The 14,756-nt window shown below is 36.0% G+C and overlaps 1 protein-coding gene across 6 annotated transcripts in view; it reads right to left on the bottom strand.

The window, feature by feature from the left end:
• The window catches only part of LOC150109944 (mitogen-activated protein kinase 14-like), a 354,973-nt gene that overhangs the window by 145,240 nt on the left and 194,977 nt on the right, over positions 1–14,756 (bottom strand). For 2 of the 6 annotated variants that reach the window (XM_090397321.1, XM_090397345.1), the window contains one exon: positions 10,735–10,814. The exons of the other annotated variants lie outside the window; for them this stretch is intronic. In XM_090397321.1, coding sequence (XP_090253447.1) covers positions 10,735–10,814 — 80 coding nt within the window. The remainder of the gene's footprint in view (positions 1–10,734; positions 10,815–14,756) is intronic. 6 annotated transcript variants of the gene reach the window in all.

Here is a 14,756-nt window from a genome sequence, read left to right as displayed (position 1 = left end):
AGGAGTCTTCCAAGATCATTTGCTCAAAAACCACACTAAATAGAAACCAAGGACTGATCCTCGCAACATTTGGAAGTCATTAATTAATATGTATAACATTTAAAATCTCTCCTAAGTCAGTAATCTCATACAGAGTTTACACAATATAAAAATTACGCTTAATATGCCTAATGATACATGTGATTAAGCTATCTTTCCAGTCTTTTTCAATTTCTAGAAATAATGACTGTTGAGAAAAGATACTTTTTGTTGTTTTTTTTGTTTATGTAAAAATAATTTCCTGAAGATGCTGTCAATAATATAGACAGTGAAACATGTCAAAGAAGCATCTAGTGTTAGAAGAAAAAACATTGAGTTTAAACTTGGTTATTTATTAAGTTAATGTGTGTGGGGGTGGGGGGGGGGAATTGAGACAGCCTTCCCGTGCCCCTGCCAGTAGTGTCACCCTTGTGATACATTGCTGGTGCTTCAAATACAAGAAGCCCCCAGAAATGCAATGCTGGTAACATGAAGCTAATGTCTCAAACCAGGTGTCCAAAGGTACTAAGCCTCCTGGACGACTTGCAGCAACAATGATAATAACACAACTCAAAAAATTCCATGCCAGCTTGATCGTCACCCTGGAAACAACCTTGAACATAGACCTATACATCCTGGAGGTGTACTTTATGCAGTGGATCTGAAGCCAAATCCAACAAAAACTGTGTCCACAGCAATCCACCTGGACAATGCAGAGGTGAATCGTACCTCAACCTCTCTTTCTGTGCCAAAATAGTAGAACACGAGCCTCACTCGAAATACCTTGGAGTGAGCCTGGACAAAAGCTTAACCTATAAAAGGCACATCACCAACCTGTCTCCAACAAAGTTAACATGAGAAATAATATCTCATGGCTTGCTGGAACAAGCTGGGATTGTGGTGACGATGTCTTAAGATTGTCTGCACTAGCCCTCACATTCTCTGCAGCAGAATACTGTGCCTCCGTCTTTCCCAGACAGAGGCACAGTATTCTGCTGCAGAGAATGTGAGGGCTAGTGCAAACAACCTTAAGACATCATCATCACAACCCCATTACTTTATTAAATACTTTAATCGAGGCTTGTCTTCTCCATATATTTGGTGGAGCAATGTTAGATAGGACAGGCAGCCAGGGGACAGGGTGCTTCGCACAATTAGAGGGACACTGAGAAGCACCCTCTCCCCTGGCTGCCTGTCCTATCTAACATTGCTCCACCAAATATATGGAGAAGACAAGCCTCGATTAAAGTATTTAATAAAGTAATGAGCAACCCACTCCTATCCTTGCAGCTAGACTTTTATAAATCCACCTAGTATTCGCCTAAAATCTAGAAAGCCTTTCTGGTCAATGGATGAACTCTCTTCAGCTGCCTTACCATCAACACCTGACATGTGGAGAGAACACACTGGTCCAAAAATGTTTCAATAAATGATTTCCTGGTTGACGATCCCTGTGCTCCGCAGCCTGGTTTTGCCGTTCCTGAGAAGATTTGGTCATCTATCAACAGGATCAGAACTAACAAGGGCAGATGTGGCTTACCTACTGCATAAATGGAGACTATCAGACCACCCTTATTGTGACCGTTCCCCTGTGGCCCAAACAATCACTCATATTGTAAATGACTGCCCAAGGCACCAATTTCATGGTGGGGGCCTCCAGGACATCCACGAGGTGACAGATGAGGCCCTTGTCCGGCTTTCTGGTCTAGACATTGAACCTGTAGCTGCTTTTTGCCATGAGAATAAATAAAATTAATTTAATGTAAATCTATTTATAGTGAAATATCTAAAAATTATGTAACTTTTCATGTAGTACTATCATAATATCCTGTACTCTCATTGAGGATACCTGTCAGAAATTTGATGATTAGAGGTGATTTGTCTATGTTATCTATATATAGGAGAAGGCAAGAAGAGAATGATGCCAGAGGCCAGCCTTATCTTTAGGTGAAAAAGTGTTACATATTCTGATGCTATCCATTTGGATGGGAAAGAAGTTGAAAGCACAGATGGACAAAAGTTGTTTCCAACAGCTTTTGCAGAAAACTGGAAGGCACAGGTGGCAAGTTTATTTCATTCAGTCCTAACAGTCAAATTTAGCACATTTAATGATAGTTGTGCAAATATTGCAGCCTTCATTGTAGGCTGTGAATGAAGCTGAAAGTTTTGTTTAAAGCCATTTATGATAAACTATTTTTTTATTCTTGGACTATACTACCACAGTTTTTGGAAACCCACGTCTTGGATTTATATACATGAGAGGAATTTTGAATAAAGTGTAGAATGAAAACCTCCATTCCTAATGGATAATTTCTGTAGGAAAGATTATAAGAATCTGTAAAAATCTGTTAAAAAAAAGTGTGAGGCATTCCTACTTGATAGAACTATAGAGGCCGAGAGGGGAATATCACACTAGAGATAAAACTTAGATGAGATTGTGATCTGAATAACCAAGCAGAGCAGTAACCTGAGCAATGGTTACTGCTCTGCTTCACTTGGAAGGTGAACCAGTTAAGAAAAGATAGGGATTCTGATGAGGTGATGATTAATTTTAAGTTATTACTTACTGTAAATGCCTTAGCTTCTCTTCCAGCTTGGTTAGTGGAATTTGAAAAAAGGTAGCCAGATAGACCTCCTGTGAACATTAAAGTCACTAAGGAAAATTAAGATTCAAGGATAAGTTAAAAAGGTCAGAATAGTTTAAAGCAGGGATTCCCAACCTGTTTGTTTCATAGAGCACATTCTAAAATACCGGTAGGGCAACTGGCACCATCTATTTTTTCAAGCAAATTTTTTGAATTCTTTTGTTAAATGAATACATACAAAGTTTACATTATAATCAAATGTTTTATTACTTAAAAGTTTACATTATATAAAAATTTAAATATATGTATGTAAGTTAGTGTGATCTTTGGCATTGCATTTCATTGGCCAGTGCTTCATAATTAGGACAATATGATGATATTCCAGTTCTTAAACAATCACCAAGATGCTCATCAGTGAGTTCGTGATCTATATTTTGTTATGATATTCATGGTTGAAAACAATAATTCGCAAAAGGTATGCGGAACCGAAAAACGATTTTATCTTGTACGCTGCTTTTTTTAAGAATGGAAACTTCTTTCTATCCACTAGATTCCAGAAGTTTTCATCTGTTATATGGGATTTTAGCATAATGCCATTCTGAAGATCCAAAATTTCTAGCTCCAGTTCTTCAGCATTTACTTGAACAAGCTTTGCAATGCATGCAGCTATTTCCATTAAATATAATGGAAATAGCTGCATGAATTGTTGCATGATTATTTCAAACGATACAGCACACGGTTGAACAGCGGCAGGCACACACAATTTGGTCGACGGGCACCATGGTGCCTGCGGGCATAGGGTTGGGAACGCCTGGTTTAAAGAATTGGGGTAGACACAGCAGATAAATGAAACATAATGAGATGGAAATCTAAAGAAATAGAAAAAGGCAATGATACAAGATCAGACATCTTCTGGCAAGAAATAGTAGATTAGATTGCACAAAGGCACACGTACCACCCTTGTGGCACAAGAAATTATGCAAGGTGTAGTTTGAACAATAAGATGTGCTCGTGTTGTTGGCAGAGGTTTTCGATCAAATACAGATCGGATTTGGATGTCTACGTGTGATGATGCAGATTATTTTGTTTGGTGTTTATACCATAACTGATGATCATGTGAATGAAGAAGAATTTTGTTTCAGTGGAGGGTTCTTTTTTAAAATTTTATTGGGGGGGGGGATATTTTTAGTGAAGTTTATTATTTAATTTAACAGCAGTGACAGTATATTTCAGTTTACTCTCATTCCAATATTACAAAGGGCAAAGAGAAAATGAGCAGGGTAACAGTGAGACGAGGGCTCTTAGAGATGTCTCCAATGCAGTCTAAGGATATATGGAAGGAAACTGAAAGTGGAGAGCGAGTATGTATTAAATGTTTCAAAAGCGAGTGACAGTAAGGCGATGAGAATGAATCAAATGTCAGTAGAGTGGGGGGGGGAGTATTGACAGTAGAAATGTCAAAATTAACATCCAACGTACAGTGGTGGATATGAAATGGACATAATTTCATATCCACTTTTATCAGCATTCATTTTAGACAAATTATGGACTCTACAAGCATGTTATAAATAATAATTTTTAATTTCCTGACGTTTCAACCTTTACATTAAGCTCATCATCTGGAGTGTGCACATATATATGAGAGAGAGAGAGAGATGGGCTAAATTACATTTCACACAGTATGCTAAAGAGACAATGATTTGATCACCGTTGATCAAATCATTGTCTAAAATGGGGGGTGGGGGAATCACATAAAGAAATAATGCACTTGAATGATATCCTTCACAGACAACAAGAGATTAGCAGGGCTAAGAGAAAGAAGCAGGTGGTCTGAAGTAAGAATTGAAACCATGCAAACAAATATGAAAAACAGGTTAAGGAGAAAATTAGGTCTTAATGATCAGGGATCATTAAGTCTTAACAAAAGTGTAACAAAATCATGTTTGCCTGGCGCAAAAATTAATATTAATCATGTCTCTGAGATCATTAGTGCCAACTAAGACAATTATGCCTTAAATTTTTTGCATCCAGATGGAATGACTAATATTAATTTTTACACAAGGCAAACATGATTTTGAGAAGTATTCTATGTGGGAAGATGTAAAGGAGCTGTTAGATAAAACAAAAATAAAGAGTAAGAAGGTGAAGATTGTAAGTCGCCTGCCATGCTATGATAAAGGTGAACTGAGTAGGGCAGTGTTGGTAGCTAATGAGTCAATATGTGGGTTGTGCAGAAAGAATGATGTAGGATTTGTGGTATATTTGAAGAAAGATTTGTATAATGCTGAACTGCATCTGAATGGTTTGGTATTAGGTGTCTAGAGAGAGAGCTATTCTCATCAAGTATAGCTCTCTCTCTCTCTCTCTCTCTCTAGAGGACAGTGTTGCTTAAAAAAGAAAGAAAAGAAAGAAATTGCTTAAGAAAACTTAAGCAATTAGGGTGAAATCAGTTATGTGTGAAAAGGTACCCAAGATGCAAGTAGGTGTGAGAATGACTAAGTGCAGAAGCTGGTCTCTCAAGCAAAAAATATTGAATAGGGTAGTCAATTCAGGAAGAAGGCAAGAGATGGAATAAAAAAACATTAACTTAAGCTGATATAAAAAATAACAAATTTTTTTTTTCATAAAATTTTGTTACATCTGTAATCAGCCATTTCTCTACAGTAAAATTTTGGATCATCCAAACCCTTAGCCCACCCCACAGTACCAATATTCATATACTATATGCCCTTTGGAATCTTTAGCACAACATTAATAAGGGCTTTTCAGCTCTTCTTAACTTTTTGCAGCCAATTGATTGAATGGATAGCACACATGCAAAAAATAGACAGATGCGAGTAATATTATCTGTGGAGTTCAGCATGAATTTGTTAAGGGGACACACTTGTTTCAATAATTTGTGTTTATAATAAAATAACAGCAGATGATGAAGGAAAGGAATATATTGCCTTTTTAATTATTTATTTGGAAAAATATTTGACAGGGGTACTAATGTGATAAGTTAATACTTAAGTTGCAAAGTATGGTTTGGATATCAGTTAATGAATTGGATTGGAATTTAGCTGCTTGATTGATATCAGATTTGTGTATAGGGAGCAGTAGTAAGGAAATGGAAGGTCACAAGTGGGGTTCCACATGGCTCAGTACTGAGACCTTTGTTGCTGTTTTTTAACTTTATGTTAATATATTGTTACTGAGTTACAGGGAGATATTCAGTTATTTGCAGTTATTAGTAACTGTACCAATGTGGTAGCCATTCAAGATAATTTTTGAATAAGATGGACAGATGAAGAAATGAATGAGGTTTTCAGAGTATCAAACAGTGCAAATCAACAGTAACCCCATTCATGTGTAATGATTCTATCCCAATTATGTACTTCACATTTGTCTCCAGCTTTCAAGGAGATAGTGATAAAACAGCCATCACATTATCTGTTTCAGAGCTTGAGTTTTTTTTTTTTTTTTGTGGGATGTCTTTATAAGTCATTATGACTATCTGTAAAATTATTTTTATTTTAAACAAACATATTCTGAGTTTGAGCAGATGGGAGAATAGTAAGAAAATGTCGCAATAGGTAAAGGTAACAGAAACAAAATACCTGGCAGTCTTCAAGTTGTGACTATATTTTCGTGATTTTGCAACACTGCTTTTAAGAATTCTATTCAACTTCCTTGCAAGATATTTAAATTATTATTATATTTTTTTTTTTTTTTGAGGATGAAAACTACTTATATATATATATACAGTATTAATTTTTACACATGAGAAATCTTTTCAAAATCTCACACTGATAAACTGACTCCAAGTGCTGTACAAACAGTGACTACACATGCATAATATGAACAGAAACCTGTGGATTCTCCACAAATGATACATTAATACATTGCCACAGTAATAACAATTCAATTTAAACAATTAAATAAAGTTAAGTACAGATATTTCACTCAGTTTTTCACAACATTATTAGAATAAGAATAGAAAAAACTACAAGAATTCAAAACTACTGCAAGTAGACTGATTATATCAGTCTGTTTGCAGTAGTATCATTCATCATCATCCAATTCCTGACATGTACCCTCAAGGGGTGTACAGGACATGATAGTACTACATGAAAAATTTACATCATTGCTAACTTCCTACCTACAATTTTCCTCCAAATCAGTCTGTTACTTGTCAAGACTCCAACATTATCAGATATTATATTTCTATCATCTAAGGCACTTTGTACCATATCAATCCACCTATATCTTGGTCGTTTTCTCTGGGTCGTTTTCCTGCCAACCTAGCACAGAACACTTGTTTTGCTAATCTTTCCTCACCCATTCTGTTTAAGTGACCATACCACCTCAGATTAGCTCTGCTAATGCATTCCTGGATGCCGACAATGTCAAGTTCTTTCCTAATATCCCCGTTTTTAATATGATATTGCCATTGATGCCATCTGTTCATGCCTCTAATCTTTCTCAGAACTCTCATATCTACGGCTCTAATCCACATTATTCCCATTCCCTTATATTCCCATGCTTTCTCAACTATCTGTCATGAAGTGAAGATCTAATCCTGACAACCTCTATTTCGCCTGAATCCATCTTGTTCTTCACCAAGCTTTTCTTCCACAATTCTTCTCAACTGTTTCTCAAGTATACTTGTATAAATCTTGCCAGGAACACTCAGCAGGGAAATACCTCTGTAATTCTCACATTGTTTTATTTCCCTTTTTATATGTGGCTACTATGAGAGTTCTACTCCAATTATCAGGAATTCGTCCCTCTGTCCACACCTTCTGAACTATGCAGTGCAGCCACTGTAAGACTCTTATACCACCATACTTCAGCATTGCTAGTCGAATATCATCCACTCCTGCTGCCTTTCCACATTTCGAACCTTTGGTGGCTTTTTCTACTTCAAGTATGGATATGTATTCCTGACTATATGCCTGTTGAGTGTTTTTTTACCACTGTACTATCACTGCTTATTTCATTTAGCAATTTTTCGAATTAATTACTCCATACTTCAAGGATATCTTTTTTTCCTGTTTTCATGTCACCTTTATCATCTCTAAGTCCTTTTACAGCACTGTTTCCTCCATTTCTAAGCTTATTCAACAATCTCCAGAATATCTTACCACCTTCTTGATATTTATTTCCTATATTCTTGCCAAAGTCCTCCCATGACTTTTGTTTAGCTAGTTTTACACAGTGTTTAGCTTTCTTACATTTGTCTCTGTATGCTCTAAGAGCAAAAGCTGACTTATTTGCCAGGAACTTTTGATATGCTTTCTTCTTTTCCTTCACTACCTCTTTAACTTCCTGTGTCCACCATGGAGTTCTGATTTTTCTATCCTTACACACAACCTCACCACATGCCTCTCTGGCTGAATCAATCAGGGTTTTCTTCAAGGCTTGCCAATGAATCTCCAAGGTTTGGTTCCTGTTCTCAAACTCTTTCTTTTTTTTTCAATAATTTTTGTGTATTTTAGTCTACAGTTCACATCTGAGAGCTGCTCAATTTTTATTCGCTTTAAAACTTTCTTACATGTTATTTTTTTCAATAGGAAATTCAATTTTATCTTGCTCAAGACTAAATAGTGATCACTTCCAATTTCAAATCCTTTGTATACTCTGGTGTCCTGCACCAGGGAGAAAACATCCCTATCAACAATAACATAGTCAATGAGACTTGTCTTATTCCTTGCCTGTTCTCTCCATGTGAATTTGTGCACATTTTTATGTTGGAACATGGTGTTAGTAACAAGTAGTCCATGTCCTGAGCAAAACTCCAACAGGTATTTGCCATTATTATTAGCTTTGCTCTTTTCTTCAAATTTTCCGAAAATATTTTTACGTCTTACAATCATTTCCTACTCTGCTATTTAGATCTCCAACAAGGACCAAGAAGTTTTCCTTTTTCATTGTGTCAGTTGCTTTCTGTAAAGCATCAAAAAATTCCTCCACTTCTATCTTTGTAGAACCTTCTGTGGGACCATAGGCACAAATAAGCCTCATTGTCCAATTCTCCATTCTGATATTTGCCCACATTACTCTACTTGAGACTGCCTGCTATTCAAGAAGATTTGCCTCGTATTTTGTGTTGAATACTATGGCTACTCCTTCTTTTCCTTGATTATCATTTCCTGAATATAATATTTGTATTTATTGTTCAGAAAGATCTCACCAGTTTTTGTCTTTTTTTTTTTTTTGTTTTAGTCACCCCCTATTATGTCGATCTGGTACTTATCTAATTTCTCAGCTAGCTCCATTTCTTTGCCATTCAGGCTTCTTATGTTGATAGTACCGATCTTTAACTCTAGTGATATTGAGTTGGGGCGTGCTTTCAGATTTCTTCCAGTAGCTGACTTTTCGCTGTTCCCCCTGGTTCCCTGGCGAAAACAATGGGGCCTTGTTTAACCAGGCGACGCCCCAGCCGGCATGAAATTTTGTCATGTTGTACATCATTTTGTATATTGGTTTAAGCCAATAAGAATACAATTTGGTCGGCTAAATCCCAAATTGCCAGCCCATCCTCGTTTGTTCAGTATCCAGGTAGATACCCAACAGGGTGCACCATGAGAAGGTGAGGATTGGACATTAGGTCAGAAGCCCTGGTCGGTTCTCTGCATTCCTTTAAAGGCTATGTGGAGGTCTCCTCTTCGTTATACAGCTTTGATCCTTAAGCACCCCCATATCATTCATCATCAACATCAAATTCTTGCCATGTAACCCTCACTCACAAGGGATGTACCGGATATGATAGTACTACAGGAAAAATTTACATCATTACTAACTTCCTATCTACAATTTTCCTCCAAATCAGTCTGTTATCAGTCAAGACTCCAACATTATCAGATCTTATATTTCTATCTTCTAAGTCACTTTTTACCATATAAATCCATCTATGTCTTGGTCTTCCTCTGGATCTTTTTTCTGCCAACCTGGGAGCAGAGAATACTTGTTTTGCTAATCTTTCCCTCTCTGATTCTGTTTAAGCAATCATACTACCTGAGATTAGCTTTGCTAATGCATTCCTAGTATCCTTGTTTTTAATATGATATTGCCATTGATGCCATCTGTTCATGCCCCCTAATCTTTCACAGGACTCTCATATCTGCGGTCTTTAGTCTTTGGTCAAGTGTTTTACTTCTGTCTCAGATCCATAAGTTAAAATTGGTTTGAGCACAGTCTTGTATATTTTTGACTAATTTCTCTCTTATTCCATATAAATTTATTCAATTGACTTCCTACCATACCAGCTTTGTTGATTCTGTTGTCAATTTCCATATTTAATTTACCATCTCACTAAAAATCGTGCCTAAGTAGCTGAAATGTTTTACAGATTCTTCATTCGCAAGTCAATATTTTCAATGTTTCTGCCTATTTTCATTGTCTTTGTCTTGTTATTGTCCACCTTCATACCATATCTATTACAACAGTTATTCAAAAGTAGTATCATTCTTATTGCAAAATATTATACAATGTTGAAACCAAAATCAGATATGTCTAAATCTAGTTCAAACTTGAATAAAATTTTATTTCATTTGCCACACTGCATGAGAATAGCAATGATGGGCTCTATCTCCAAAGTCTGGAAAAATGTAACATTAAATAATTGTGTTTTAAGCCATTTAAACCTTAAAGGAATTTTTTAATGAGAATGTTGTTCCAAGATTTCCTGGTAGTCACTTTGTTTCAGCATAGTACACATGCTGTGTAAGAATGATGAACATTGTTAGCAGAACTACAGTCGAAATGCCTTCGAATTCACATAGCTTTCTTTTCTTATGGTGACAATGTTCTAGGCAACTTATAATGAAATATCTCTAACTTCATTAGATATTAAAACTGAGTTCTTATTACTGTGGTAACCAGTTAATTTATCATTTACACATGCATAGTCATGCTTTTATTTGCTAACTCAAGCAAATATTAAGACTTGCAAGTTTAAGATATCACTACATTTTTAAGGAGAAATTAGCATACACCTGCTTTTAAGTACAAAAGCCAACAGATGTTTTACATCTGATAAAACAGAATATGCAGCAACTAACCTAATATACAGCTTGCTTAGCATTCACAAAAAGCACAAATGCATATCTCTAAAGACTGTGCTAGAATCAAAAATAAATGGAATCACCTCTTCGCTCATAATTTTCATTAGAAGGGCATCATCAGGTGTTCCAACCAAAGACATAATATGAATTAACTGATCAATGTCTGAAGAAATTATTAATTAAGGAGTTCATAATCACTATACAGGAACAAAGAGGAAATAAAATATTTAATGGTACCAGTGTACAACAATCATCCATTGTTGTACATATTATAGATTGTTATAGATGAAAAGAAAAAGAATCTCAATTCTACTGAAATCTAACTTTAAAATCAAAACTTTTATTTATATGCAGGTATCTATTCAATCACATAAATAAACTTGGTGTCTGCTTACCATTTATTATGCATACCATGGATGTCCACTTATCGCTTACCAAGATGACTTTGACCACTGCATTTTTCTTTTGGAATGATGCATTAGAAAGTGTCTCAAATCCACTTCAACACATTTTGCCAAGGTGCTTTCCCCCTCCCTTCCCCTTCTGGTTTAAATAAATAAAATTTGACACTTTCTATTTGCACATACTTGGGAGTAAAGCAACAAATCTACCAATATAACATACCATAGAAGAGTATTTTTTTTTTTTTTCAAAGCCCATCTATGACTCATTTTTACATATTTATATACTTCCTAGTCATATTTTAATCAGAAAGAAAAGACAAAATGAAGATTGTTGGAAGTTTTTTCACTTGGTTTAGAGTATAAATTATATATTTAGTTTAATCCTTTATCAAATGTAAGCAAACAAAGTTTGCGCCTGATACCATTAAGTATCTTCAGGACTGGGGGCAACTGGTGGCAAAAGTGGACCAGTCTGGATAGTGACCCTTCCCATAATGCATAACATTATACATGTCTGCAAGGAGATGTACTTTGCATTATGGGGATACTAAGGCAAGTGATATGCCTTAGCATCCTTACACATTCTTACAGTCTGGGATACTAAGGCAAGTGATGTGAAGTCAGTTCATCTTGGCCACGAGTTGCCCCAGTCCTGAAGATACTTCAGGTGCAAACTTTGTTTGCTTACACTTGGATAAAGGATTAAACTAAATATATAATTTATACTCTAACCAAGTGAATAAACTTCCAACATCTTTCTTTAATCCAGAGTAATTTAATAATAAGGTGCGACACTTTTTGGCAACTCATATATGGAAATATGACTTCTGCATTGCTTCAACCTTGGTATCACCTCTGGGTCTGGCTCCCACTGAAGAGACCCCCAATAAAGGTCGAAACTGGTCTGGGTAGTGACCCTTCCCATAATGCATAGCATTATACATGTTTGCAAGGAGATGTGCTTTGCATTATGGGATACTAAGGCAAGTGATGTGAAATCAGTCCACCTTTGCCATGAGTTGCTCCAGTCCTGAAGATACTTCAGGTGCAAACTTTGCTTGCTTAACTTGGATAAAGGTTTAAACTAAATATATAATTCACAAAATTAAGATTTTGTTGTATCTTATGCAAGACATAACAAAATTATATTAGTATAGATAGCACCAAAATGAAAAAGAGATGCATGAAAACATTCTATGGTCAGGCATTGCACATGACAATTTGTCATCAGTCAATAGGTTATTGAATTTTAAGACATCTGAACAATTATTAATAGTGCAATTTAGTGATTCAATATACTATATTTTTCTGTGTATAAGATGATACTTTTTTCTAAAATTTTTAGACCAAAAATTGGAGGTGGGGGGGGGGGGGGGCAACTGGTTGAGAGATTAACAGTTACCATGGTGAAACTGCCGGTACCTTGTCTCCGTGAACAAGCTTCCCCCAATCACTAGCCTTTGTTAACTCTGTTGATTCAGATCATTAACAGCTGATTCTGAATAAACCAATCAGAATCCCCACCAACAAGTCACAGCAACTTGTTGGTGGGATAAGTTAATGCATTAACAATATTTTGAGCACTAGCCCATAAAAATGTCTGAAAATAAAAAACGATTGTCATGTTCTTCAAAATTCGTTAAAAGTCATCAATTAAGCAAAAGAACATGGAAATAAAGCTTCAGAGAGACAGTTTGGACCTCCTCACACTTAGTGTATGATTAGACAGTGGAGAAAACATGTAGAAGAATTACTCAAGATGCCAAAATAAGAAGAGGGCCTTAAGAGAAAAACCAGCAAAATGGCCAAACTTGGAGCAGAGGCTTAAGACTTGGATTATGGAGCAGCACCAGAGTGGGATATATGTGTCCACCAAGCTTATTCAATATGAAGCAAAAAGGTTTGCAAGAGAAATGAACATTGTTGATTTCACAGGAAAGGCAAAATGGTGCTTCAAAGCCCAGAAAATGCCACCAGCTTATGAAGATAAAATCCAACAGTTTTACTCCTCCTATGTCATAAAACTTCAGAAAAAAATATGCTTTTGAACTAAGTCAGATTGCAAACATGGATGAGGCACCTCTCAAGTTTGATGTGCCTTCCAACAGAACTGTTGATATGAAAGGGATCAAAACAGTGGCAATCAAAACAAGTGGTTATAAAAAGACACACTATATTGCTGTCCTTTCATGCTGTGCAGATAGTACCAAACTCCTCCTATGCTCATTTTTAAGAGGAAAACATATCCTAAAGAGAGCATACCACCTGGTGTTCTTGTTTCATTCATCCAGCCGTTCCAAGTTCATGGGAACGGCTGGATGAATGAAAAGATCATGGCTATTTGGTCCAGAAGACCTAGAGGGATCTCGAAAGGCAGCTTTGCTCGTGTTTGAGCAGTTCCGAGCACATTTAACAGAAAAGACAAAAAGGGTTTCAGCGGATTTGCGAACACAGCTAGCAGTTATTCTTGGTGGACTTACAGGTCAGCTACAGCCACTAGATATTTCTATCAACAAGCACTTCAAAGCTCATGAAAGAAGAATGGAATAAATGGATGCAAAAAGGAGGTAATAACTTGACACCTACAGGAACAGTGAAAAAAACTAAACATTACTGAATAATAAATTTAGTTTAATCCTTTATCCAAGTGTCAGCAAACAAAGTTTGCGCTGTTGTACCACCTTACCCCAGTCTAAAGATAGACTTGTGCAAACTTTGTTTGCTCACACTTGGATAAAGGATTAAACTAAATTTATTATACTCTAACCAAGTGAAAAATAAACTTTCAACAAACATTACTGAGGTATGCAAATTGATCCTAAACATAGAATGGAGTCAAGCAAGAGGTGGTTGTGAAGTCCTTCAAGGATATGTGAAATCAACAATGCCATGGATGGAACTGTGGATGATCTCATACATATAGACAGTGAATCAGAAGACAGCAGTGACGCAATAGATGTTGAAGAAAGCGATATGGCTGGAACTAATAGTGATGAAGAAAATGATATGCCCAGAACTGAGAGTAATGCATAATTTCTTAGTATGTATCTTAAAAATATTACGTAATTATTAAATATACTTTGAATATTTAAAACAATATATGAAATGTTTTCTGTATATTTTAATCAATATGTTTAAAATATTGATTTCTTAATTTTGGGTTCGAAAAAGTAGGATTCATCTTATAATATGGTATATTTTTTTAAATTGGTGATTTATGACACAAAACAAAAGTGATGAAAGTGAATCAGATGAACAAAAATACACTTATGGCTTTGAATACATAACTTTGCATCAGTACACCAGATGTTGAAAGAAAAACTATTGTTTTGCGTGCCAGTTTTTTTTTTTTTTTTTTTTATTATTATTATTGTAACTCAAGTCTCTTTCTCTTTCTTTTTTAATTAAAATATGGTAGAAAGTTGTTAAGTGTTAATTTTTTTTTGTCCACGCAGTTAGCCTAGTGGCTATGTGCTTCGCAACCCTATGCCTGGGGAAGAAGTGTCCTAGGTTCGATTCCCATCGACAACTTGAGGAGCTTAAGGATCTTCCTCCATAGCCAAGTTAGCCGGTCTTGGGCATGGATAGCAGGGTTTTTTCCGCAGTTTATCTGGGGTTTTTCATCCCGCAAGCAGGCCCTCATGAACACACACACAGATACAGTCAGGAATCCTCCAGCCATAGGTCTGAATTGTCAGCTA

The sequence above is a fragment of the Typopeltis vanoorti genome, chromosome 1 (assembly GCF_054136105.1).
Source record: "Typopeltis vanoorti isolate ZY-2024b chromosome 1, IOZ_Tvanoo_1.0, whole genome shotgun sequence".
Taxonomy (NCBI): domain Eukaryota; kingdom Metazoa; phylum Arthropoda; class Arachnida; order Uropygi; family Thelyphonidae; genus Typopeltis; species Typopeltis vanoorti.
Note: the sequence above shows the minus strand (reverse complement) of the source record. Positions and strands in the feature narration are given on the sequence as shown.